Below are 27521 nucleotides of genomic sequence, written 5' to 3'. Positions count from 1 at the left end.
ACCACCATGAGGTTTGGAGAGCAAATTGCCCCCTTGTAGTCCCAGCTTCGAAATAAAGGTGACTCCTTAATTCGACTTCTTGAGGCGTCCTTGAGTGATTCGCGGGGTACGTTACAACAGGATGTCTTGCTTGTGGCCCCTGGAGTTCCCCGAGTCACTCATTGCAGGAGCTAAAAAGCAGGTCACAGGTTCTGTAATATCTCATCAAGTGGGCTTAACCTCCGTTTGAAACACACCCAGTGACGGGGATAACAGTCCAGGGTGTTTGGTGTTGCCCGACAGGATGCTGGTGTCCGTGGCTCCCTCTGCCCTGCTCACCACCCGTGAGGTGGCATCATTTCCCTGTGCAGCCCTGTGGAGGAAGCACTGGCATCAAGAACTTGTGTACCTGTTTCCCTGCTTGGACTCCCCCCTCTCCCATGCCCAGCTCCCGTCATAGGACCCAGGAAGGGGCCTCTGTGGCTAAACCAGGGTTGACCAGTTGGTTATTGAAAAGTCACGGGACTTTGAATCTCCTGGGTTTTCATGGCTGTTGCGTTGGAGTAGAGGTCATTTGGGCATCTGGTACCCTGGTGGCATGAGGAAAAGGAAAATTCTTGGAAGGGAGTTAGGTAATTCCTGACGTAAGGCTTGGGGAAAGAATGAGCTGATGTGGGGCTTGCGGAAAGCTGCTTGGTTGGCTAACCTGCTCTCTGCACTGAGAAGCTTTATTCCCTTACTAGAGGCCTTGGTGCATGAGATTCGTGCACTGGAGGGTCCCTCAGCCTGTGCCCTCTTGCAGTCCAGGAGCCCTTGGGGGATGTCCAGCTGACAGCTTAGGCCCGCTCCCCCTAAGCAGGCAGTCAGACATCCTTAGCGCTGTGGAGGTGGAGAGGCTCCTGCCACTGCTGCTGCGCTCGCCAGCTGTGAGAGGGGCTTCTGGGCTTCTGGCTGAGTGGTGCTCCCCGTGGGAGTGCGCTGACCACCAGGGGCAGCTCCTGCGTTGAGCATCTGCCCCCGGTGGTCAGTGTGCATCATAGCGACCAGTTGTTCCACTGTTTGGTCGATTTGCATATCACCCTTTTATTATATAGGATAAGCATCCCTTTCCTGGGTTTAACTTCACAGCACTCTCAGTAGTGGCAGGGAATTGTAGCACAAAAGAGCCATGTGGTTCAACTCATTCTTTTTACACAAGAAGAGGCCGAGGCTTAGAAAAGGAAAGAGATTGACCCAGGGTCATAGAGAGCCAGCTTGTGGCAGAGATGGGACTTGAATTTAGGTCTCCTGATTCCCAGGTCTGTTGTTATTCTCCTACACCATGTATATTAAGGGGGCAGCAAAAAACAGATGGCATAATTTCAGTTGGGTAAATTGAGGCAGGATGTAGGAAAGCAATATGGATGGTGAAATATTCTGGTGCCAGTAACAGGGATCTCACCATCTGTATCTGGAGGCAGAGAGACTGGAAGGGAGAGGGTCATCTTTCTAGAACTGGGACTTTGGGTCAAAGTGCTCAGGAATGCAGTTGAGAGTATAAAAACCTCTTCGCTTTCTCCCTTCAGATCTGTCCAGGCTCCCCGGGGACCAAACCCAATGGGAAGTCAGAGGGCAAGGAAGTCTTGATTAGTCCATATACGTCAATTCTAGAGCACAGCACAGTGTGGGAAATAAAGACTGTACTGGGAGGGACAAATGAGAGATACTCAACATGCAATCTTATTTGTAGTATAATAATGGTTTATATTTCTTGAGTGCTTAATATGTGTCAGATATGTCCATTGTCTCATTGCATCTTCCCATAAACTTGTTTTCACCATTTAACAGATAAAGAAATGGACTAGTCACACCACTTGAGAATGGAGGTGTGAACAACAAAGCTGCCACCTGCGTCTCTGGGGATCTTATCTTGTGTATAGTCATTTCTTTGTGGATGTCTGTGGAATGAATGAATGAGGAACAGACACAAATAGAATTCAATGTTAAATTTCCCTGAAAATCCTTAGCAGAGAGGTTCAATTGTAGAGTCTGGAGGCTCTTTGCAGAGGTAAGTCCCATGCCTGCTGGTATCTCCTGCTTATTTGTAATAAGTCAGGTTATTCAGGTTATTCAGGTTAAAAGAGTGGATATATAGATATGACTTTTAAAAAACCTTGGACTTCTTTATTTTCCCAGTGAAGGATAGCTTTTAGAATTAAAACATTTTCTCTCGTAGCCACCCCCTGATTTCCGATGCCCCACAATCTGGGCAGGGGCTCAGGATGCTGCCTCTCTTCTCTGCTCAACTCCTCACTACTCCACCCACAAACTTAGTTCTGCTAATTGCATCGCTGGTGCAGCTCCTGGAACACAGTGTTCTTCAGGGATGGACCAACAAGTTGTTGGTGAAGAGTTTTACCAGCACAGCTAACATGGCCTGCTGTATAGCAGAAGCCTCAACTTAAAGGCACTGAGCTCTTTCCTCTATGCTTTCTCTTCCTTCACCCCCTCCTCTCTTCAGAATCCCCTTTTATTGGCCTCTTCCTTCCTAAAGTGTCCCACAAAATATTTCGTTTGTTGTTTATCGTTCAAGCTCCTCAAGCATGGAAAAGGAACCTAATGATCACATGCTATGTTCCCAACACTGTGCCGGATGCTTCATAGCTGTTATTTCATAGTGATCTGCTAGGTAGGGACCCTGCAGATGAAAAAATCAAGGCTTCTGGCGAGGTGACTTGTTCACCCTTACACATTATTAAGAGCAGAGCTGGTATTCGAACTCTGATCTAACTCCAAGGCCCATCCCAGCACACTTCTCACCTAGAATAGACCCTGCTGCTTTAATCTTTGTGCTCCTCTTGTCCCTTTGCTATTCAGAGCCTTTCCCTTGTGCAATCGCCTGTCTTCCTGGGGCTTGGACATGTCGAATATGACTGTTACAGCCCACCCTTGTGGATCTACCTAACAGTTGATTCCATCCAAGTCTGTGTGTCCTCCTTCAGTCCTTTGCTGATGATATCTCCTCCATTGGGAAGGCCATTTTACCTATTTCCAATCCATTCTCTAAAGCCCAGCTCATATTCTGCCTCCCCCATGATGTCCCTCTAAAGTCATCGACCTTCAGAGTCTCAGATTTACTTTTGTGGGCCTCCCTTAAAGGATTTATCACATTATCTCCTGTATTTACAGTAATTTGGAAATGCAACTTATTTTCTTTGTTGAGGCAGGGATTATACTGTAATAGTATTTGTATCTCTTCATTTCCTTACAGAGAACCTTCCACATTGTAAGCCACCAGTGAATGAGTGCATCAGAGGAGTTCTTTGTGGTGAAAAGAGTTTGTAAAGTGTAGGTTTATCCCTCAACTTCACATGTTGACTGTGCTTAAAACAAGACTCAGCTGTGAGATAAATTTGTACTGGTTAAGTTTGGGGGTTGGGCGGTGGAAGGCATCTTGTGGTTTCCTTGAGGCACTTCGAATTTGGGGAAATGAAGAGACACCAGTGAGGGCAGGCAGTGGAGAACAGGATGCTTAGGTGGAAGGTCCTACACATCTGTCTGTCCATATGGGTCCCAAAAAGAAGTGGACTGTGTCCCTTGACCTTTATCATGACTGCCGCTTTTCTGAGGCCGTTTCCTGTGTTCCCTGGTCCCTTTATGTTTGCTCCGATAGACAAAACCATCACATCTGCTTTCACCACCAGTGGCGAGGGAGACTTTGGCCCCAATGGCAGCTCTCCCTCCTTGGGACCTCTGTAAGCTCAGAGCACACATTTCCCATATCACTTAAGACTGACAGATGCTGGGGTCCTTTGGCAGAGAACGGTGTGAGAGAACGGGCGTGGGCTGGGATGATGACTCACCTTCTCTGTCACTGCCTACAGCTTGCTTGAAAGCCCTTCAGAATCAAAACACTTCCCTAGGAGAGGCATAGAAGGCTGTCCTTACAGATAGCAGCTTGGGTTCCTGCTACTGCAAAAGTCTGCCACTGCCTCAATGTTTCAAAGTTTAGGTCAGTGAGCAGCCATCCAACTGCATGGTCATGGAAAACAGGTAGAAGTAACCCAGAAAGAAATGCCCTGATTTGGGCATCAGACAACCTAGATTTTAATTGGGCTCTGCCAGGAGCTCCCTGTGTGTCTAAAGGTAAGGGACTCATTTTTTTAAAAAAATATATTACTGATTTTTTACAGAGAGGAAGGGAGAGGAATAGAGAGTTAGAAACATCGATCAGCCGCCTCCTGCACACTCCCTACTGGGGATGTGCCCGCAACCAAGGTACATGCCCTTGACCGGAATCGAACCTGGGACCCTTGAGTCTGCAGGCTGACGCTCTATCCACTGAGCCAAACCGGTTAGGGCAGGGACTCATTCTTTAAGTAAACCTATTCCTACTGTGCTAGCTAAGATCAAGGAAGTCTACAAGAAGTCAAAACCTATTCCTACCCCAGATGGGCTCTCAGTCTCTGTAAATCAATGCAAGTCATGGTAATAAATTCTATACAGAGCAGAGTAGCAAGGGGAAATTTAAGTGAAGAGTTGACACTTGAGCTGGACCTTGCAATTGGAATTTTCCTGGCAGTTGAGAGTAAGTCTATTGCAGCTTTGGAGAATATTGTGCAGTATATTGTCAGTGGAATAAGGTCAGTGGAATGTAGAGGGGGGTAAAGGTGAAGAGAGGGGATTAGACTTGAAGGTCTATCTGGGTCTAGCATGAGGGGCCTTCACAGGCTGTGAACTTTGAACCTTATCTTGAAGGTAGAGGGGAGACTTTGAATCAATCTCTGTTGTCGAATGATCACTCTGGCAGCAATGTGGAGGGTTGATTAGTTGGAAGGGTCAAAGATGAAGAGACACTGGCTAGAAGACACTAGGTAACCCTATAACAGGCAAGGATATTTGAGGACTTCAACTGTGGGATTAGAGAAGGTTAGGCTAAAAGTAAACTGCTCTAATCCCCAAACTAAAATTCTCTGCCCCTGAACACCTGGACCTTTGGTCCTTTTTTTGTACCTGCCCCTTCCACCCTACTCCTAGTTTATTACCTTTATTGTTTGCTCATACTCCATCGGGGTGGGTGGGGGTTTGGCCTGTTTGGGTTTTCTCCCTACCCATTTTCCCTGTTTTCAGTTCTGTTCACCCAGCACTTCAGATGAGACCTCAGCTCCTGGTAGACAAACTGGTAGGAAGCTTTATTCTGCCTCAGGATCCTTCCCACTCCCCCCTCTGGCCCTGACTTTGCTCTCTCCTCTGGCATTGGACCTTGGGTCTCCAAATTGGCAATGGAAATTATGCCATCCTTCCTGTTACTCTTTCCAAGAGAAAGGATGAGACACCATGTTTATTGGAAGTTGTTGACAAGCAGGAACTAGTAAAATGGATTAAAGGGAACTTGGCATCTTGGTGTAAGAGCGAGCCAAAGGTGAAATACAGGGCAGTCCCGCAGAGTGATCCAACAAGTCTGAGCCTTGATAAATTTAGATCAGATCTATAAAATGTAATCCTGAAAGCGGAAGTATGTGTCTCCTCATGATCTCTTCACTGTTCTCCCAGGCTAAGTTCACAAGTATTGCCCCTTCTTGCTATACTTGTTTGTAAAACTGTCACCTTATGATTCTTGGGCCTATAGACTTCAGCAACCAGTCAACAAGTGTGCCCAGCCTCATGCTGCTGGGATAAAATATAGATGCTCCCTAGCTATGTTCTCAAGGAATCAGGAGCTGCAATTTTAGTTTAGCTAGGAAAGCAAAACACTTGTGAGAACCAACTAGAGAACAGAAAATATGAATAGTTAAGAGGGCAGTTAAGATTTGGTGTGAGTTATGCTGCCAGTACCATAGAACTTGAGAAAAAAGGTCTTGGTCTCCTGGGTTCCCTCATGTAGGCCTAGATCTAGCTGAAGGTCTCAGCTGGATCCCAACCAGTCTCAATACAAGGTGGGGGGCCAAGCCAGCTTTATGCTGCCCTCACATGGGGCTGTATTCCTATTTCCCAGATGTTCCTGCTGTCCCCTCAGCCTGCATCTCCCCATTTGTCAAGATTCTCCATTCATTCTTCAAGGTCCAGCCCAAATACTTGCTTTTCCACAAAGACTCCTCCCTCCCACCAGTCTGAAATGTCCAAGATCCTTTACAGCCCTTTGTTTATAAGTCTGTTCTGACATGTATTCCATCCTGTTATCTATTTGTTAATGTCATGGATCTTGTGATGTATTTGTGTTCCCACCAGTTCCACAACATTTTGAGTTTCTTGTTAGCTGGGAATTTCTGATTTATTTCTCTAACTTCCAGTGACGAGCCTAGAGTGGTACCCTGCTCAAAAAATATCTGTTAAATGGATGAAAAATGGTTTAAAGGTTCTGTTCTCCCTGGCATATCAGTTATATAAATCCAGTTCTGTAAAAGTAGTCCTAAAATCAGAAGGGGGAGGTGCCTGTTTTCTGAGGCCAGTTTCTGGCAGGGGAAACCACAGTTGGATGAAAGTCCATTGTATGTTGGGCTTCTGTGGACACACAAGAGAAGGGTATCAAATTGTTTCTTGGTCTTGACCTTTAGGATCAAAAGTACAACCATCTATACCAGCCGTGGGCAAACTATGGCCCGCGGGCCGGATCCAGCCCGTTGGAAATGAATAAAACTAAAAAAAAAAAAAGACCGCACCCTTTTATGTAATGATGTTTACTTTGAATTTATATTAGTTCACACAAACACTCCATCCATGCTTTTGTTCCGGCCCTCCGGTCCAGTTTAAGAACCCATTGTGGCCCTCGAGTCAAAAAGTTTGCCCACCCCGATCTATACTAATACAAGGGTAATATGCTAATTAGGGCAGACGTCTTCCGGACACCCATCCGTCATCCATCCAGACAAAGCCACAGCGGCTGCGAGGCCTGCGGCTCAGGCTTCGCAGCTGCTGCGGCTGTCAGTGGCAGCATCAGCAGGTTGATGGGGACGGCACCTTCCCCTGGTCAGCCTGGTTGCTTCCTGCAGAGGGAGGCCAGACTGCAGCTTAGGCCTGCTCCTCGTCAATATGACATCCCGTGAGGGCTCCCACACTGTAAGAGGGGGCAGGCTGGGCTGAGGGACTCCCCGCCGCCCCCAGTGCATGATTTTTTGTGCACCAGGCCTCTAGTAGGGTATAAGTGGCAAGGTTGCCCTCCCTTAGCTTATGGAAAGAGTCCTGGAATCAGAAGAATTGGGACCAGTTCTGCTCCAATCTCTGGTGAGAATATACTTGCCTTATTAACCTCTTAGGATTCTTCTGTGGACCAAATGAGGTAAGACATGTGAGTTCTTGGAAAAGTATATAGTGTGACTGGAATATTAAGCATCCTGTATTTTCTTCTTATTCCTAATCTCTAATTTTTCATTCTTTCTATAAAGAAACTCTCCCCCAGCTGGCATGGCTCAGTGGTTGAGTATCAACGTATGAACCAGGAGTTCACAGTTCGATTCCCAGTCAGGGCACATGCCTGGGTTGTGGGCTCGATCCCCAGTGTGGGGCGTGCAGGAGGCAGCCAATGATTCACTCTCATCATTGATGTTTCTATCTTTCTCTCCTTCTCTGAAAAAAACCCCCACAAAAAACCAACACCTCCCCCCCCCCCCCCCGAAACTCTCAAATCACCAGCCACTAAGGCCAACTTGGAAGAACTTAGCCAGTCTTTGTGTTCCCATTTAGGCCCAAAGACTATATCCAAGATGGCAGAGAGGGAAGAACATGGTTTTTTGGCTCCCAACCAGGTGATTCTGGGTAAATAACTTCAACTCTCAAGCCTCAGTTTCCTCATCTGTAAAATGGAGACAATCTTCACCTCATCCACCTCCTAGGGTTGTTGGGAGGATCAAACAAGACAATGAATATGACAGTGCCTTGTAAACTGTAAAAGTCTGTTCAAATGCTATAGATTTACTTTTTAATCTGTGCTGAGGGCCCTGGATGAACTTTGCCAAGACTGTTGCACATCTAGACAATGACATCATATACATGTTATTGGGGTGGGGCAGAGACAGCAAGCGCAGAGTCACAGGGGCAGAGTAGAATTCAGGAGGGAACCTCACTTGCTGCCTGCCTGTAGAAGACCTGATTCTGTTGTCACTCATTCTTTTGATTAGAAGAAATTCAATCTTCTGGTTTTCAAACTGTTAAAGACTCTGCCATGACCTCTGTGCTCAGGGTCAGGGCCTCTCTTAGTTCTCCGTCTCCAGGGTCGCTTAGCCTAGACATGGTAGGCATTTAGGATGAGTTTGTTATTGAACAAAATACAGGTAATGTATTTTGTGAAATCTCTCATCATTATTCTCATTTCCTTTGTGTTTGTAAGTGCTGGTTGTAGGTAAACATTAAAAGAACACACCAGACTATGATTCAGAGAAATGGTAGTCCCACTCATGCTTGAAAACGTGACTAGTCAGTGTTACTGAAAGGTCAGGCTCCAGAAATGGGGTATCCCCACCTGAGTGCTTTGTAAATCCCAGGAGGCGGTGGAGCCAGAGTCAAATGGGAAAGGCTGTGTGTGTGCCTGTGGCCAGAGGGCTTTTGGATCCCTTCATTAGCCTTGCTGATCACTGGAGCTGAAAGAAAATGGCTTCACCCACAAAAACTTGTATTTATTGTGTGCTTGGCCGTGTCCTGGGTGCTTTGAAGAATACGATAAACGTCAAGTTATGGCTTCTGTGTTGGAAGTGCTTAGACCAGAGTTGGGAAGATAAGCTGACTATGGAGGAGCAGAGGATCCCCCTGGCAGGTGGTGTGTGTTCAGGCCAAGGGAGTGGTCGGTAATTACTGACATAGGAAGGCAGAGGATCCTCAAAAGCTCAAGAGTGTGGGTACGACTTTCCAGAGGAGGTGTGAAGAAGACAAAGTCAATCTTTGAGGCTCGTCTCTATCTTCAAAATGACTTCTTTTCTTTTCTGGCCCCAATTAGGAAATTGCATTAGATTTCTATTGCTGCCTACCAACCAACCAAAAATTCAGAGCTTAAAAATTCATTCATTCATTCATTCATTCATTCATTCATTCATTCATTACCATACTGTTCTATAAGTCATATGTCCAGGCAGGATGTGCTGGTTGTCAGCTGGGGGTTGCTCTCAGCTTCTAGAGGCCACTCCCTCACTTTTCCATGTAACTCTCTCCATCTTCAGTCTAGCAACTACTTCAGAGGCCCCTTGTGTTTTGAATTTATGACTTCCTTTTCTGTTATCAGCTGGAGAGAACCTCTGCTTTTACAGGACTCTTGTGATTAGGTCAGGCCTACCTGTACAATGTCCTTTTGATTTGCTTAAAGTTAACTGATTAGTAACCTTAATTGCATCTGCAAAATCCCCTTTGCCATGTGCTAACATAATCGCAGTCCTGGAGAAATCTTGGAAGTCTGTGTTAAGATTCTGCATATCACTGATACATTAGTAGAAGGGGGAGTAACAAGGGGCTAACCTCAGGCAGTATCAGGAGGGATGGAAGGGAGAAAGAAAGCTCAGGTATGGTAAGCACCAGTACCTGGTATTTTCACAAATGTCATCTCCATCCTCACATCAAAGCTATAAAGTAGGTATTGTTAATCATTTTATTAGTGGGAATACTGAGTCTCAAAGGGGAAAAAAGGCACAGCTACGGAATGGCAGCTCTAATTCCAAAGCTTTCTCTTTCTATTCCTTCATTTTGGGAAAGAGGAGGAGGGTGATAATGACATATATTGGGGAAATAGAATCCACAGCTCTTGGCAGCTGATTTGCTGTGAGGAAAGGAAAGAGGAATCTAAGATGATCTAAAGCATTGAGTCTAGAGGAGGAGGAGGATAGTGGTATCACTAATAGACATAAACCCAAGGGCTAATTCAGTGGTGTAGGGGAAAGACACTGAGTTTCTGTGCGGATTTCAAATATTCAGTATCCCCATGTTCTGTTAATCCATACCTTTTATCTTCAGAGAATCTGGTTTTCTCAGCAAAGAGAGGCCAGGGCCCCCAGTCTTGATGCCTGGTGACCGTTTTAAGGCCTAGGCATGGCTGAGAACCCTACAGGTGCTATGTGCAAGCAGAGGGACGGTGAGAAGGTTGGGATCATCACTAGTCATTGGCAGCATCAGAGCTGAATACAGAAACCCCCTTTTGCTAAGTATCTGGGCAGCACTTGAATTTTTTGGACTTTGATGTCCGGAGCCCACAAATGGGTCCTACTGTGAAGTTGGTATGCGGATGGGGAAGTTATGGTGCCTGTCCCTGTTACTCCTCTGGACCACCATTTCTGGTAAATGAGATCACTGGCAACTCGTATTTCACTGTCCCTGTCTCTCCGCATATTGTTTCAGCTGATTACAAAGGTGCTTTGATGGACAATATGTGATCTCTGTAAGAGACCACTTTCTGCAAGAGAGGTTGGTGGATTAAGTAGTGCACGTATCAGTGTGCTTCAGAGTTGCTCCCTCACCTCAGTTTCTCTGCACTGTGGGCCTTCACACTCACAGGAGGATGGCACTTCTCTGTGGCCTTGTCCTTGCCCTGTTTTTAAAGACCTACAACCTCAACAATACTAACACGCTCATAGAAACTGTAATTCAGAGCTTCAAAGGAGGTATGACTAAGTTGGATGTTTCCTCTAAGGGTCATTCCAACTGTGATTCTCTGTGATTTGGGAATTTAGTGGAGAGCGGAGGGCCATCTGGAAAAGCTGGCACTGAGAAGGCTGATGACAGGGAAGAGGGCCCCTTCCTGGGGCATGAAAGGGTGACTGGGCTGAATTGGTTGACAGAAGAGAAGGCCTTCCAAGCTGGGGGAAGAGATGAACAGAGAGACCTGCAGGTTTGAATATGTGAACCCAGTGGTCTGAACCAAGGGAGGTAGTGCTACCTTAATCTGAGGAAATGACTCTGCCCTCTTCCTTCCTCCTTTCATTAAGACTTGGGACTTTTTAGCTTCCTCCTCTGCCCTGGGTGTACAGGTGGGGATAGGGAGCTATTCTTTCTGGCCTGGGCATGTCTGTAGAATACTGTTTTCCCTTGAGGTTCACTCCTGCCTCCCAGTCAGTATTCTTTCCTTGGTCCCACCTGTGTGTGTGTGTGTGTGTGTGTGTGTGTATGTATGTATGTATGTATGTGTGTTTTTCTTAAATCCTCACCTGAGGACGTACTTTCATTGATTTTATTTTAAAATATATTTTTATTGATTTCAGAGAGGAAAGGAAAGAAAGAGAGAAACATCAATGATGGGGGGGGGGGGGGGACCATTGATTGGCTGCCTCCTACATGCCCCACACTGGTGATGGAGGCCATAACCTAGGCATATGCCCTTGACCGGAATCAAACCCAGGACCTTTTAGTCCGTAGGCCGATGCTCTATCCACTGAGCCAAACCGACTAGGGCCCACCCTGTTTTCTTTTTTTTTTTTTAATTTATTTTTTATTTATTTTATTTTTTTTAATTAAATCTTTTTTTTTTAATTAAATCTTTATTGTTCAGATTATTACATTTGTTCCTTTTTTTTTTTCCCCCCATAACTCCCCTCCTCCCAGTTCCCGCCCCACCCTCCGCCCTCACTCCCCACCCACTGTCCTCATCCATAGGTGCACGATTTTTGTCCAGTCTCTTCCCACATCTCCCACACCCCTTTCCCCCCCAAGAATAGTCAGTCCATTCCCTTTCTGTGTCCCTGATTCTATTATAATCAACAGTTCATTCTGTTCATCAGATTATTTATTCACTTGATTCTTAGATTGACTTGTTGATAGATGCATATTTGTTGTTGATAATTTGTATCTTTACCTTTTTCTTCCTCTTCCTCTTCTTAAAGGATACCTTTCAGCATTTCATATAATCCTGGTTTGGTGGTGATGAACTCCTTTAGCTTTTCCTTATCTGTGAAGCTCTTTATCTGACCTTCAATTCTGAATGATAGCTTTGCTGGATAAAGTAATCTTGGTTGTAGGTTCTTGGTATTCATCACTTTGAATATTTCTTGCCACTCCCTTCTGGCCTGCAAAGTTTCTGTTGAGAAATAAGCTGACAGTCGTATGGGTATTCCCTTGTAGGTAACTGAGTTTCTTTCTCTTGCTGTTTTTAAGATTCTTTCTTTATCTTTTGCTCTTGGCATTTTAATGATGATGTGTCTTGGTGTGGTCCTCTTTGGATTCCTTTTGTTTGGGGTTCTCCGCGCTTCTTGGACCTGTAAGTCCATTTCTTTCACCAGGTGGGGGAAGTTTTCTGTCATTATTTCTTCAAATAGGTTTTCAATATCTTGCTCTCTCTCATCTTCTGGCACCCCTATAATTCTGATGTTGGTACGCTTGAAGCTGTCCCAGAGGCTCCTTACACTATCCTCGCATTTTTGGATTCTTTTTTCATTTTGCTTTTCCGGTTGGATGTTTTTTGCTTCCTCGCATTTCAAATCATTGACTTGATTCTTGCGCTCCTCTGGTCTGCTGTCGGGCGTCTGTATAATATTCGTTATTTCAGTCCGTGTATGCTTAATTTCTAGTTGGTTCCCCAATATAAGATCGAGGGTCTTATTAGTTTTCGTGTAGATCTCATTAAGTTTATCGGCAGCTTCTAAACAGTTCTTGAGAGACCTTAAAAGTGTGGTTCTGAACTCTATATCTTCCTTTGACAATTTTGTCCTGTTTTTTGTCTCCGCATTTTGTTATGCTTCCTTGGTGCACCCCCTAGTGGTCTTTGTTCGCAGTCTTATAGTTAAATCTTGATTGTTGTAGCTAATTCCAGGGAGGGTTTGACCTCCAGGCCAAGTGGCTATGAGAATCAGCTGTGTCAGCAGTGAGAGAACTTCTGTCCTCTAGGGAGGTGCTAATCTAGCCTTTGCCTGAGGCTATCCGGCAAATGCCTCTGTGCAGGGCTTGGGCGGGGCGGGTCGCACAGGATCAACAGGGTGGGCCGGAGAGAGCAGTTATGGCGGCTCTCAGTCCTGTCCCCAGGGGCTCTGCCTCTCTGGGTCCCAGCACCCACTGCAAAGCTGGGAGAGAAAGCTGCACTCGCTCTGACCGAAGCCAGACAGTCCCGCTTCTCCCGTTTGAGTCTGGGTCCCTAAAGACTCGCCCGGGTCTGGTGCTCAGAGTCTGCGACTCCCTCCCGATTGAAAACAACAACCGCGCCCTCCACCGCCAGCCCGCTCTGCGCACTCCGCACCTCAGAATTTGACTTCAGCACTGCGCCTCCTCTGAGTGTCCTCATGCATTTCTCTTTCCTCCTAGTTGTAGGACTTCCACTCAGCCAGCGTTCCTGTGGTTCTGGGTGATGTCCCTTCCGTTTTTTGGTTTCACTTTTGAAGTAGTTGTTCAAAGCAGCAAACTCCGGCGTTAACCTATGCCGCCATCTTGGTTCTCCCCACCCTGTTTTCTTTAAAAAGTCCCATTTTAACCAAGGAACTTTATTTTTTAATTTTATTTTTAATATATTTTTTATTGATTTCAGAGAGGAAGGGAGAGGGAGAGAGAGATAGAAACATCAGTGATGAGAGAGAATCATTGATTGGCTGCCTCCTGCATGCCCCACACTGGGGATCAAGCCCACAACCTGGGCCTGTGTCCTGACCTGGAATCGAACCGTGACCTCCTGCTTCATAGGTCAATGCTCAATCACCAAGCCATACTAGCCAGGTTTAACTAAGGAACTTTACTTGCTTCATTTTCATTTTTGCAGACAAATGTAGTATTAAAGTTGAATGCATTTAAATGTCATTATATAGCTTATCTAACATGACTATTTTGTGTTTTATTGCACATTTTATAGAGGCACATAAGATGGGGCCTGTTTGTTTTTTTTGTTAATCCTCACCTGAGGACATTTTTTTCTATTGATTTTTAGAGAGAGTGGAAGGGAGAGGGAGAGACAGAGAGAGAGAGAGAGAGAAATATCGATGTGAGAGAGACACATCGCTTGGTTGCCTCCTGCATGCACTTTGACTACGGTCTGGGGATTGAGGCTGCAATTGAGGTACATGCCCTTGGCCGGAATCCAACCTGAGACCCTTAGTCAGTGGGTACTGAGCCAAACCAGCTAGGTGATGGGGCCTATTTTTGGTCCTAATGATATGGAGAGTTTTCCTATCAGGTGGGTGGGTAACACTGGACTGGAGATCCCATTCTTTTCTTTGAATCTGACTACAGTAGGAATAAATAACTCCAGTGATCATACAAATCATGATGAAATGAGTTTACTACTATCATAGCAAGGATTCTTTTATTATACACATAGAAATCAACTGGAGATAGTTTAAGCCAAAGAGTAGAATCTATTTAAAAGACTCAGAGATATATCATGAGATCAAAGGACAGGAATACCTGTGAGGCTTAGGAAGGGACATGAACTAGGAGCTGGATAGCCATCAAGAAGCAATGTCTAAGTGTACTTGTTTCAACCTGTGCTATGGCAGATGGGCTGTCCTGCCTCCAGCCCACACATGAGGCAGAAAAGGATTATCCCTATCTGCCCAAACTATAATTCCCTCCATTCAAGAGATCAGCCAAGACTAAATGAGGGTCTTTTAGTTCAGATTCCAAATATGTTCTGGAGAACTGCCCTAAGTCCAATCAACAGAGACTAGTGTGGGGTCACAGAACACAAACGCTGGCTGTTGGAGGCCTGGCCTGTGGGAGGGGCCTACTTCATCACAAGCGGTTTGCTCCAAGTGTCCCTCTGCTAAACCAGACAGATGGCCAGCAACTCATTGTTACTGGGATGATTGTCCTGTTTCACAGTGAACAAGACATTGTGCAGAGACAGTGCTGGCAATGGAGACCGAGTGATGGGAGAAACTACATAAAGGACTTGTATCTGGCTTGTTTCTGATTCTCAGTTCTTCATGGTTTGTCCAGTTTTACAGTAGAGGCCTTGAAAGATGTAGAACTTGGCTAAGAAATCATCATATGTGTTGCTCCCATATGATGTGTTGGCATCATATGTGCTGCCTTCTCTGATGCTCAGTGGTTGCATGTATCTCAAACCATATCCTATTTTTTTTAAGTGCTTAACTGCATAATTTAAAGGTTTTTGTTGTAAGGGATGCAGGCTTTTAAAAAAATGGTTCTTGGAGGAGAAACCAAGATGGTGGCATAGGTAAACACCGAAATTGCTGCCTCCTACAACAACTTCACAAATACAACAAAAAGACAAAACGGACATCATCCAGAACTACAGGAAGGCTGGCTGAGTGGAAATTCTACAACTAGAAGGAAAGAGAAAAGCACACTGAGAGTCAGGAGCTGCGGAAGTAAAGTGCAAAGGTATGGAGGCTCGAGCATGCGCGGAAAGGTGCTGGTACCTGAGGACGCGGCTGTCTTTTTGAATCGGGAGGGAGTCACAAGCTCCCGACTGCTCTGAACTCCAGTTCCGGGAAGTCTCTGGGGACCCAGGAATCATACGGGGAGAAACTGGACTGTCTGGCAGTGGGCAGAACTCGGAACTCAAGGGTGGCTTTCCCTCAGAGGTGCTTGCAGCAATTAAATTACCAGGACACTGAGACAAGCGGCCCCTTAGGGTAGGGCTGAGGATCTGCCATAGCTGCTTGCTCTGCCCTGTTTATTCCTTGAGACCCCTCCCCACCCAGGCTGCGGCAGAGGCTTTTGCATATGAATGCCCTGGCCCTTTGCAACCTGAAAATTACCTAACAAATTACAGCTGGGCCAGACAGACCCAGAACTTCCAAGAGAAGGCCCAAGGCCCCACAGCAGCTTGCATTGCTTCACAGATGGGCCTCATCTGGGCACCTCCAAACTCCAAAAAGGGAAGGGGAATCTGCAGATCTTTTCATAGCTCCTGCTGGGTAACCTCAGGCAGAGGCTAAATTAGCACCTCCTTAGATCCAAGAGCCAGTGTACCCAGTGGTCAGAGTGGGACCATCCAGATTACAACTCCTCAGATCCATAAGGGACACACTTAGGGGGCAGACTCAGTGAGCACCAAAGCCCCACTGAAGCAAGCCTTGCCCCAGAAGGGTGTCTTCAGCACAGAAGATCTCCCACTGCAGACACAGCTGATTCTCACTGCCAATTGGCCTGGAGGTCAATTCCTCCCAGTGATACCTACAACAATCAAGGCATAACTACAACAAGACTGTGCACAAAGCCCACAAGGGGGTGCACCAAGAGTGTCCACCTCAGGTAACTGGGGAGGCTGAGCCACTGGGCCCTATAGGACACCTAGCACACAAAACCACTCTACCAACACAGGGAAGCATAAAAAATGTGGAGACAAAGAAACAGGTCACAAATGACAGAAATGGAGGAAAGCAAACGACTGGATATAGAGTTCAAAACCATGTTTATAAGGTTTTTCAAGAATTTTATGGAAACCGCTGATAAATTTAGTGAGACCCTGGAGGATATGAAAAAAGACCAACTAGAAATTAAGCATACACTGACTGAAATAAAGAATATTATACAGAGATCCAACAGCAGACTAGAGGATCCCAAGAATCAAGTCAAATATTTGAAATACGAAGAAACAAAAAATACCCAACTGAAGAAGCAAAAAGAAAAAAGAATCCAAAAATATGAAGATAGTGTAAGGAGCCTCTGGGACAACTTCAAGCGTACCAACATCAGAATTATAGGGGTGCCAGAAGATGAGAGAGAGCAAGATATTGAAAACCTATTTGAAGAAATAATGACAGAAAACTTCCCCTACCTGCTGAAAGAAATAGACTTACAAGTCCAGGAAGTGCAGAGAACCCCAAGTAAAAAGAATCCAAAGAGGACCACACCAAGACACATCATAATTAAAATGCCAAGAGCAAAAGACAAAGAGAGAATCTTAAAAGCAGCAAGAGAAAGACAGTCAGTTACCTACAAGGGAGTATCCATACGACTGTCAGCTGATTTCTCAACAGAAACCATGCAGGCCAGAAGAGAGTGGCAAGAAATATTCAAAGTGATGAATAGCAAGAACCTACAACCAAGATTACTTTACCCAACAAAGCTATCATTCAGAATTGAAGGTCAGATAAAGAGCTTCACAGATAAGAAAAAGCTAAAGGAGTTCATCACCACCAAACCAGCATTATATGAAATGCTGAAAGGTATTCTTTAAGAAGAGGAAGAAGAAAAAGGAACTCTTACCATTTGCCACAGCATGGATGGAACTGGAGAGCATTATGCTAAGTGAAATAAGCCAGTCAGAGAAGGATAAATACCACATGATCTCACTCATTTGTGGAATATAATGAACAACATAAACTGATGAACAAGGACTGATCCAGAGACGGAGAGGCATTGATTGGACTGTCAGGCCTTGGAGGGAAGGTAGGGGAGGGTGGAGGTAAGGGGGAAAGATCAACCAAAGGACTTATATGCAAGCATATAGGCCTAACCAATGGACATGGACAACAGGGGGGTGAGGGCATGAGCGGGGGGGTGAGGGTGGGGGGGGGTAGGGGGTAACATGGGTATAAGGACACATATGTAATCTACACTAATAAAAGAGAAAAATGGTAATTGGTGTACGACGATACCCTTTTCATTGGCTAATCAGGGCTATATGCAAATTAACTGCCAACTAAGATTGGCAGTTAACTGCCAACAAGATGGCGGTTAATTTGCATATGTAGGCACAATGCAGGGAGGCAAAAGGGAAAGCAGGAAGAAGCCCCCTGCCACTGACAGTGATCAGAAACCCAGGGGGGAGCTAAGAGCTGCCCCCCAGCCATGATCGGAGAATCAGGCGCCTTTGCCGCCCTGGCCAGTGATAGCAGGAAGTAGGGGTGGAGCCAGCGATGGGAGCTGGACACGGTCGAAGCTGGCAGTCCCGGGAGCTAGGGGTCCCTTGCCTGGGCCTAAAGCAGAGCCCACGATCGCAGGGCCCCTGCAGCTGCGGGTCCCCACTGCCCGAGCCGGATGCCTCAGCCAGAGGCGTTAGGTCTGGGCAGGGGCGGAGCCTGCAACCGCGGGGAGCTGGGGGTCCTCTGCCCAGGCCTGACACCTCTGCCGGAGGCCTCAGGCCTGGTCAAGGGGCCGATCCGGTGATTGGTGATCGGAGGGTGATGAGGGTCAACTCCTCTGGCCGAGGCATCAGGCCTGGGTGGGGGGCTGAGCCGGGGATTGGGGGGATATGATGATCCCCTTGCCCAGGCCTGAAGCCTGGGTCAGAGGCGTCAGGCTTGGGCGGGGGGTGGAGCAAGCGATCAGAGGGAGATGGGGGTCCCCTGCCCAGGCATGATTCCTGGGCCAGAGGCCTCAGGCCTTGGCAGGGGCCAGAGCCAGTGATCAGGGGGAGATGGGGGTCCCCTGTCCAAGCCTGACACCTCTGGCGGAGGCGTCAGGCCTGGGCAAGGGGCCGATCAGGCGATCGGAGGGTGATGGGAGTCTACGCCTCTGGCCAAGGCATCAAGGCTGGGCAAGGGGCAGAGCCAGCAATCGGAGGGGTCTGGGGGTCCCCTGCCCAGGCCTGATGCCTGGGCCAGAGGCATCAGGCCTGGGCTGGGGGCAGAACCAGTGATGGGGGGAAATGAGGGTCCCCTGCCCAGGCCTGACACCTTTGTCAGGGGTGTCAGGCCTGGGCAAGGGGCCGATCCTGCGATTGGAGGGTGATGGGGGTCAACGCCTGAGGGCTCCCAGTATGTGAGAGGGGGCAGGCTGGGCTGAGGGACACTCCCCCCCCCAGTGCACGAATTTCGTGCACCGGGCCCCTAGTATCTTAATAAAAAATATATTTTAAAAAAAGAAGTTAAAAAAAATGGTTCTTGGAAGGCAATTAGTAAATTATTGGTAGAGAATTGCCCAGAAATTATTTTTTTCATGGACTTGTTGAAACAGGCCTTTAACTGATGGATTGATACATTTTCATGTTTCTTGAGAACTATTGTTCTTTAATTGAAATAGTATTTAATACTGGTCTTGGGTACAGAAGACTGGATTGGGTATCTGGGCAAATTATTTAGTATCCCTGAACCTCAGTTCTGTTTCTGTGAAATGGGATCAGTAGCAGGATCTACTTCTTAGTGTCAGGGAAATTACATGAATTAATGGATGCTATGTGCTTAACATCCTTCTTTTCATAGAAGCATTCAGTAAATGCGATTTTACAAAAATAGTTGATTAAGTGTGTTTGCTAATAAAGGTTAATGAGGAACAAATTGTGCTTTATTTTTTAAAGCATAATCTGTGAATAATATTTTAAAAATATTTGCTAAGTAGCCTATGTTTAGCTTATAATAGAGAGCTATGTTTATTTTTAAAAGTAAGAAAAGTAGGCTTTTTGTGTGTCAGAAGAAAGGCATCCCTGGCCTAAGATTTTAGGCATGGGTCACGAGATCTTATTTTTAAATTGTAAATGCACATAATAAAATTTACCATCCTAAACATTTTTAAGTGTATAGTTCAAAGATAGTAAATACGTTCATATTGTTGTGCAACCATCAACACTATCCTCTCTAGAACTCTTTTCATCTAGCCAAACTGAAACTCTGTACCTATTAACCAACAACTCCTTGTTCCCTCTCCCTAGCTCCTGGCAATTGCCCTTTTACTTTCAGTCTCTGTGAGTTTAACTACTCTAGGTACTTCATGTAAGTGGAATCATACAATATACTTGTCCTTTTTTTTGACTGGCTGATTTCACTTAGCATAATATCTTCAAAGTTCATCCATGTTGTAGCATGTGTCAGAATTTATTTCCTTTTTAAGGCTGTATAATATTACATTGTATAGCTAGATCACATTTTTTTTCATTCTGGAATATAAAGTTCTTTTTAATTAAATTATAGTTGGCGTGCAATATTGTATTAGTGATTTGAAATTTATATGCCTTACAAAGTGGTCACCACGAGAAATCTAAATTTGTAACTACCTGTCATTGTACAAAGTTATTGTGATATTATTGATTGCATTCCCTACATGTTACTTTGTATCCCTGTGTCTTATTTTATACCTGGAAATTTGTACCTCTTAATTCCTTCACCTTTTTGCCCAACCCTCTGGCAGCTATCAGTTTGTTTTCAGTATCTTTGAGTCTGTTTGCTTGTTCATTTGTTTGATTTTTTGGATTCCACATATAAGTGAAAGGATACAGTATTTACTTTCTCTGATCTATTTTACTTACCATAATACCCTCTAGGTCTTGGCTAGACTACATTTTGTTTATCCATTTATCAGCTAGTGGACACTGGGTTGCTTCCATCTTTTGGCTATTGAGAATAATTGTGCTATGAACATAGATGTGCACACATCTTACTCAGACCCTACTTTCAATTCTTTTGGGTTTATATCCAGAAGTGGATATAATTCTACTTGTAAGTTTTTAAGGAACTGCATATTGGTTTTTTTTTTTTACAATGGCTACACCATTTTCACTCCCACTAACAAAGCACAAAGGTTTCAATTTCTCTACATCCTTGCCAACGCTTTTTATTTTATTTTATAGTAGCCAACCTAATGAGTGTGAGATGATCTCTCATTGTGGTTTTGATTTTCATTTCCCTAATGATCAGAGATGTTGAACATGTTTTCTTGTGATTGTTGTGTATATGTCATGAGATCTTGATTAAGATATCAATGTCGCCGAAACCGGTTTGGCTCAGTGGATAGAGCGTCGGCCTGCGGACTGAAAGGTCCCAGGTTCGATTCCGGTCAAGGGCATGTACCTGGGTTGCGGGCACATCCCCAGTAGGAGATGTGCAGGAGGCAGCTGATCGATGTTTCTCTCTCATCGATGTTTCTAACTCTCTATCTCTCTCCCTTCCTCTCTGTAAAAAATCAATAAAATATATTAAAAAAAAAAAAGATATCAATGTCATCTGATGTATGTCATGTCCTAGTTGCAGGAAAAGTACCTAAAGGGGCAAACTGCAATCTTTTAAATCTGTGGGTAGTGACTGCTAATGGGTGTGGGATTTCTTTTTGGGGGTAATGAAATAGTCTAAAATTAGATAATGGTGATGGTTTCACAACTCTGGGAATATGCTAGAAACCATTGAATTGTGTAATTTAAATGGGTGAATTTTATGTTTGTGAAGTAGACTTCAAAGCTGTTTCAAATTGCTGCCTTTTGAAAGTAGAACTGAAACAGTAATAGTGATTGGCCAGCTCTATTGAGTAGGAGTGAATGTTACAAATTTTTGGTGAATTTACATTTCTACTCAGACTTTCAGTCACCCTCTCTCTCTTTTTACTTTCCCAAATCAGTTCTAAGTCCTTCAGTCTGATTCGGACTTATGTAAGTATACCTTAGGTTTTTCTAACACAGAAAGCCTCTTTATTTCATCTGAGGGGCACGGAAACTTACTTTGGCAAAAAAACTAAGTTAGACAGGGATGGGTCAGCCAGCCTCGGGTATCTCTGGGTCTCACCTCCCCTGGATTTGCAGAGGCTGACTAGAGAGAGAATATCATGATTCATGGGTCTCCTCAAGAATGGGGTAAGCAATTGCCTAAGATGTGTTACGAAGGGCCTCAAAAGGTGCCCTCCCAATTCCCACACTTAAGTTATTCCCCTTTATTTGATGACCTGAAGTCACACCATTACTTCCATAGTCCTGGATATGTCACCATGACATGAGGCCGGCCCCTAGACTGCCAGGAAACCCCACCAGAACCCAGGGCTTTCTCAGGCTGAGAGCCTTTGGGCTTAAGTCACAGACTTGCATGTGTACGAAGAGCTTTTCAGAGGCTTCACTTTGCATGTATTCAGCTTAGCAGGTTTCTCCTTGGTGAATCTAGAGGGGTACCCTATTGCAAGCTTATTGGCCTGGTAAGAAAGGTAAGTGGCTAAGTAAGCTAGAGGACAGATGGAAAATACAGGGTATCCCCCCAAGATATATATACACTTTGCCCGGCTGGTGTGGCTCAGTGGTTGAGCGTAGACCTATAAACCAGGAAGTCAGGGTTCAATTCCCAGTCAGGGCTCATGCCTGGGTTGCGGGCTTAATTCCTAATAGGGGGCATGCAGGAGGCAGCCAGTCAATGATTCTCTCTCATCATCGATGCTTCTCTTTCTTCTTTCTCCCTTCCTCTCTGAAAAAAAAAAAAAAATTAAAAACGTATATACACTATAACAGCTGATAGTTTAATTTTGAAAATGAAATGTATTTTAATAAACACTGCCTTAATAATTATTCAAAGTGTGTGTATATATATTTTTGGGGGATATCCTATAGTTTAAAGTCGGAGGTGCCAGAAACATATTTGGATAGAGAGTTGTCAAGTCCTTCTATCCCAACAATACTTCTATAGGCTTTAGATATTACCAAAAAAGAGTGTCACCCTTCATCCACCATCCTTTTCAAGATGAGGAAATGGATGCAGGGAGAAGAAATGGCTGGCTCAGGGCTGCATGGCCAATTAGTAGTAGAGCCAGAGCTCCCGGCTCTCCTGCCTGTTCACGTTCCACTCAAGCTCCATACATCTCATCTAGCCCAGCCAACAGTCTCTGGTTTCAGAGCCTCGGTTGCAGAGGAGGAGCCAGGACTATGGACACCGATGCAGCCCTCTCCAAGGGCCTCCCGAGCAGCAAATGTCCACCCTTCCACACATGTTGCTTTTGCCACTTTCTTTGGAGTGGGCTTCTCTCCTGGTTTCCCTTCCGCCTTCTTTGCTGCAGCCTCCTCAGTCTCCATGCCAGTACCATCTGGAATTCTAACTCTGCTAAAGATCTCCGTAACTTTGCCCACCCCCTCCGCCATGCTCAGCCGTGTGGGCCCACACCAACGCAGATTTACCAAGTACAGAGCGTTCTTCTTTTATTTATTTCTGATTGCTTAGGGAGAAAAATGTTGCTTCTCAGACTTCAGAGTCTTAGCACTTAAGTAGTGATAATGGAAAGAAAGAGATTTGTAAAATAGTCCCTCATGCTTTCCTCCTCCAATTTCCTCCTGGCAATGGTCTGTGGCTTAAGTAGGTGAGATACCCAGGCCAGGAGAGGCTGTTTCATCCCCTTGGCCTCACAGCCGCCTGCTCTTCGGTCATTTCACAGATCTTCTCTGAGGTCAGGAGTCCTAGAAAGCTCTCTATGTCTTGGAAAGTGTGGCCTGCACTCCTTGTGCAAAGGGAGATGCCTTTTCTTCCTTCTCTCCAACTATTTCTCCCTTTCCTCTCTTTTTCCTCCTTTATCCTGCTCTCCTCCCTTCTCTCTTCTTTGTCCTCTTCATTTCCAGATTTTCTTGCCCCTGTGACCAAAAGCCATCCAGTTACTTCCCATCTTGTGCTATATCAGCAATGTGGTTATTTAAAAAAATATATATATTTTATTGATTTTTTTTACAGAGAGGAAGGGAGAGGGATAGAGAGTTAGAAACATCGATGAGAGAGAAACATCGATCAGCTGCCTCCTGCTTACTGGGGATGTGCCTGCAACCAAGGTACATGCCCTTGACTGGAATCGAACCTGGGACCCTTGAGTCTGCAGGCCAACGCTCTATCCACTGAGCCAAACCGGTTAGGGCTGGTTATTTTTTATATGTAGATATAGTGATACAGTTGGCTCATTCATCATTGTTTATGATATCAACCATCTGCGAACGACTCAGGCCAGAACCTAGCTCGAGAGGCCAGCCTATTCCCAGGGTGGGATTCTCTTCCTCCTTCTTTTACTCAAGTTAAGCAATGGGAAGGCCTTGTTGCCTGTTGATGCGGTGTAATAGGGAAGCCTGAGGTCTGTGCTCGTTTGCACCTTGTTGTGCCTTGCCCCCAATCCACTTTCAGGCAGAAGTCCTTGATTGGCAGAACTCAGACACCCCTCCGTTGTAATGACCCCCACAATGCATTCTGATTCTTGTTTGCAAGCTATTCTACACCCCTAAATGTGAGGGAGCGTTTGGAGCGTGTGGCTGCACTTGATTAATCATTGCATCCATTGTGCCATCACATTGGCACATAGCTCGTGAAAGGTGTAAAGTGGCCTCTCTGCTATTGGAGCGTTCATGGCATTTAGAATGTGTAGCCTGCAGTGGTGCAGGGCTTGGCGCCTCTCGCCTCCTATTATTAGTTTTTTGTTTTTTTTTTTCCTGCAAGTGCCCTGCTGCCACCCCCATACCCCAAATACAGTTAGGACAGAGGTCTCCAGCCCTGCACACAGAGTCTTACAACTACTAGATAGTCAATAGTTTTGAGCCAAATGAAAATGCTGCTGTCTGACTGTTTTTAACCTCCAGAATACTAAGTGTCTTTTGACAAGAAGACCAAGTATTCATTGCTCAGGGTGTCCTGATGCAATTGATGGTGGAGTCCTCAGGCCTCCTTCCCAGCGTGGGAGTTCCTCTCTTCTGTCTCCTTACACAGCCTCCCTTCAGGTGTGAAAAAAACCCCAAAACTTTAAAGATATCAAACTCCATGTCAGTTTATTGATTTTTTAATCAAAAGATAGAACTGTCAGGCTAACCAGCTATCTCCTTCCTCCTGCTGCAGGAAAATCTCCCTGTAAGGACAACGCGGTATCACAAAGTTGCTTGGTGGGCAGTGGACTCAGATGATGTCAAAGGGAGCGTGCTCAGACGCAGGGGCCTGTGTGGGGGTGGCCAGCCCGAGGTAGATGGCTCCAGCCCAGCTGAGTGCCATCTCCAGCAAGCCCACTGCAGAAAAGGTAGGTTTTCTCTGCAGAACACAACGTGCCCTGCAAAGGTTATGAAAATTGGTCAGAGAGCATGCTCAGATAATCACGGGGTCCTGGGGTGATCCTGAGCAATTTGCTAAAGCCTGTGGGGGAATTGGGTGATTTCCTAGCCCCTCGAATAACCCACGATGGCTGTGGCTAAAACAAAGAGGAATCATCTCCCAGAATATATTTTCTCCTCCCTCCCTCCCTCCCTCCCCCCGTTTATTTTCCCTCCCTCCCTCCCTCCTTTCCTCCCTTCCTATATTCTCTCTGTTTTTCTTTATTCTTTTTTTTCTGGGGTCTTTTAAAAAATGTAGATTATTTTCAATAAAAGGCACATATTTTAAGTGGATAGTTCAATAATTTTTGACAAATATATACTCTCATATAACTACTATGTTGATCACCCTGGAAAGTTCCCTTGTGCCTTTTCCAGTCGAGTCCCTCCACAAATGTCCATCAACTGATGGATAAACAAAATGTGGTCCATCCGTACAACAGAATGTTATCCAGCCACAAAAAGGGATGAAGTACTGACACATGCTACAACATGGACTAAGCTTTGAAAACATGCTGAGTGAAAGAAGCCAGGCACAAAAGACCTCGTGTTGTGGGTTCCATTTAGATGAAATATCCAGAACAGGCAAATTTATAGAGGCAGAAAATAGATTAATGGTTGCTAGGGTGGGGACTGAGTGCCAATGGGTATCAGGTTTCTTCTGGAATTAAATAGTGGTGATAGTAGCATAACTCTGAATGTACTAAAAATGACCACATGTACACTTTATTTATTTTAAAAAATATTTTTATTGATTTCGGAGAGGAAGGGGCAGGGAGAGAGAGATAGACACATCAATGATGAGGGAAAATCACTGATTGGCTGCCTCCTGCATGCCCCACACTGGGGATGGAACTCAACCAGGCATGTGCCCTGAATGGGAATTGAACTGTGACCTCTTGGTTCATAGGTCAGTGCTCAACCACTGAGCAACACCGGCCTGGCCACAATGCACACTTTAAAAAGGTGAATTTTATGGCACATAAAATGTATCTTAATAACGCTGTTACTTAGTTTGTAAAGTATATGATTGTCTAACCACTACGCTGTACACCTGAAACTAATACAAAATAACATTGAATGTAAACTAATTGAAAAAATAATAAAAATAAAAGGAAAAAAATTAGGAGCCTGGCCTACAACAAGAGTTATCACCAGAGATAACTTCTTACCTAACTATGTGGCAGGGCAAACTAATAATTATTAAACATACGCTCTCCCTACAATTACCTTCTGAAGCCGTAAGGTGTGTTACCTATCCCTAGCTCAGAATGGCTTATGTACCTCAGTTTCCCTTTCTCTCTCTGAACCTCTCCTGTATCTCTGTGAGGTCTCTGACTCTCTCATGGATGCAGAGTTCCCATACATATGTATGTAATTAAAGTCAATCATTTTCTCTTGTTTTTTTTAAAAAAAGCCGTTATTTTAAATAAAGATATGGAGCATTCCCATCACCCCAGAAAGTCTTTACACCATTTCCCAGTCAAATTCCTTTTGGTAGAGGCTGTCACAGTTCTTTTTTTTTCTCCCAACATAGATTATTTGTGCCTGTCTGTTCTAGAGCTTCATGTAATTAGAGTCACATATTTGGCACTCGGTTGTGAGAGAGAAACATTGACCTGTTGTCTCCCACATGCACCCTGACCAGGGATTGAACCTGTATCCTGGGTATGTGCCCTGAGAATTGAACTGGTGACCTTTCAGTGCATGGGGCGATGCTCAACCAACTGAGCCACACCAGCCAGGGCAGATCCATTTTAATTTAATTTAATTTTTTGTTATGATGTAAGGAATTGTGGTTCAGTTTTTTCCTTTCGGATAGACAATTATTCTAGCCCATTTGTTAAAAATAATTTTCACCCCATTGAATTATTGGTATCTTTGTTGAAAATCAATTGACCATATACACTGAGTGGCCAGATTATTATGACTGGCCAGATTATTATGACCACCCCATCAGTACTTTATTGACACTTCCAAAAATACTGAATATTGAAAACTTCCTAAGCAAATACTCTCAAGGTTTTATTATTATTATTATTTGTATCATAACTAATTCACTTCATTGTACTGTTGGGGTGGTCATAATCATCTGGCCGGTCATAATCATCTGGCCACTCAGTGTATATGTAGGTGTATTTATGGACTCTGTTTTCTATTCCACTGATATATTTGTTGTATGCTAGTGCTAATATCAAATTGTCTTGATTACTGTTATTTATAGTAACTCTAAAATCAGTGAGGGTAAGTATTCCAACTTTGTTCTTTATTAAGATTATTTTGACTATTCTAGGTATTTTCATTTCCACTTAAATTTTAGAATCTGCTCACCATTTTCTAAAAGTTTTTAAGAATTTTTATTGTAATTACCTTGAATCTATAGATTAATTTGGGGAGAAATGACATCTTAATAATATTGTGTCTTCTAATTCATGAACATGGCGCATCTCTTCATTTATTTAGGTTTTCTTTATTTCTCTCAATAATTTTTGGTAGGCTTCAGTAGAAGTCTTAAATTTATCCCCAAGTAGCATTTTTATTTTAATAGAGGAACCCACAAGCCACACAGGGGTGAAGGTGAAGTGGCAGATAGATGATGGGCTGATATTTGGGATTGGGGCCCTCGTAGGCACCCCAAATAATCACTAATAAGAAGCAGCTGGTCTTTTTGCTTATTTCTTTTGTTATGTTACCTGTGAAATGCATAAATGTATACTGCCCCAAATCAAAAGGTACAAAACGGTATAGAATGAAAGAGTGGGAGTATCCTACCACCCATGTAAAAAAAAAAAAAAAGAAGCAGAAGCAGCTGGGTACACAGGTAATTTTTACAAAATCCCCTCCATCTGGATATCAGAATCAAGCCAGTTCTCTGCCTAGGGACATGATAGCCAAGAAGTCTGTGTTTGCTTATTTCCTCCATGCACTGAAATGAACACATTCTTAGTTCTTCTGGACCCTGGGCATACTATGCTGGTCA

The 27521-nt window shown here is 44.7% G+C and overlaps 1 protein-coding gene across 2 annotated transcripts in view; it reads left to right on the top strand.

The window, feature by feature from the left end:
- Window positions 1-27521, top strand: part of LOC132233024 (uncharacterized) — a 44398-nt gene that overhangs the window by 2022 nt on the left and 14855 nt on the right. Inside the window, exons 2-3 of one of the 2 annotated variants that reach the window (XR_009452535.1) lie at window positions 1807-2026; window positions 24297-24471. Coding sequence is in view for 1 of the 2 variants with exons in the window: in XM_059692954.1 (XP_059548937.1) it covers window positions 24297-24471 (175 nt within the window). In the remaining variant the exon portion in view is untranslated. The remainder of the gene's footprint in view (window positions 1-1806; window positions 2027-24296; window positions 24472-27521) is intronic. The other variant, XM_059692954.1, reaches the window with a different exon arrangement.

Source organism: Myotis daubentonii, chromosome 4 (genome assembly GCF_963259705.1).
Source record: "Myotis daubentonii chromosome 4, mMyoDau2.1, whole genome shotgun sequence".
Classification (NCBI taxonomy): domain Eukaryota; kingdom Metazoa; phylum Chordata; class Mammalia; order Chiroptera; family Vespertilionidae; genus Myotis; species Myotis daubentonii.
This window is presented reverse-complemented; position numbering and strand designations above follow the sequence as displayed.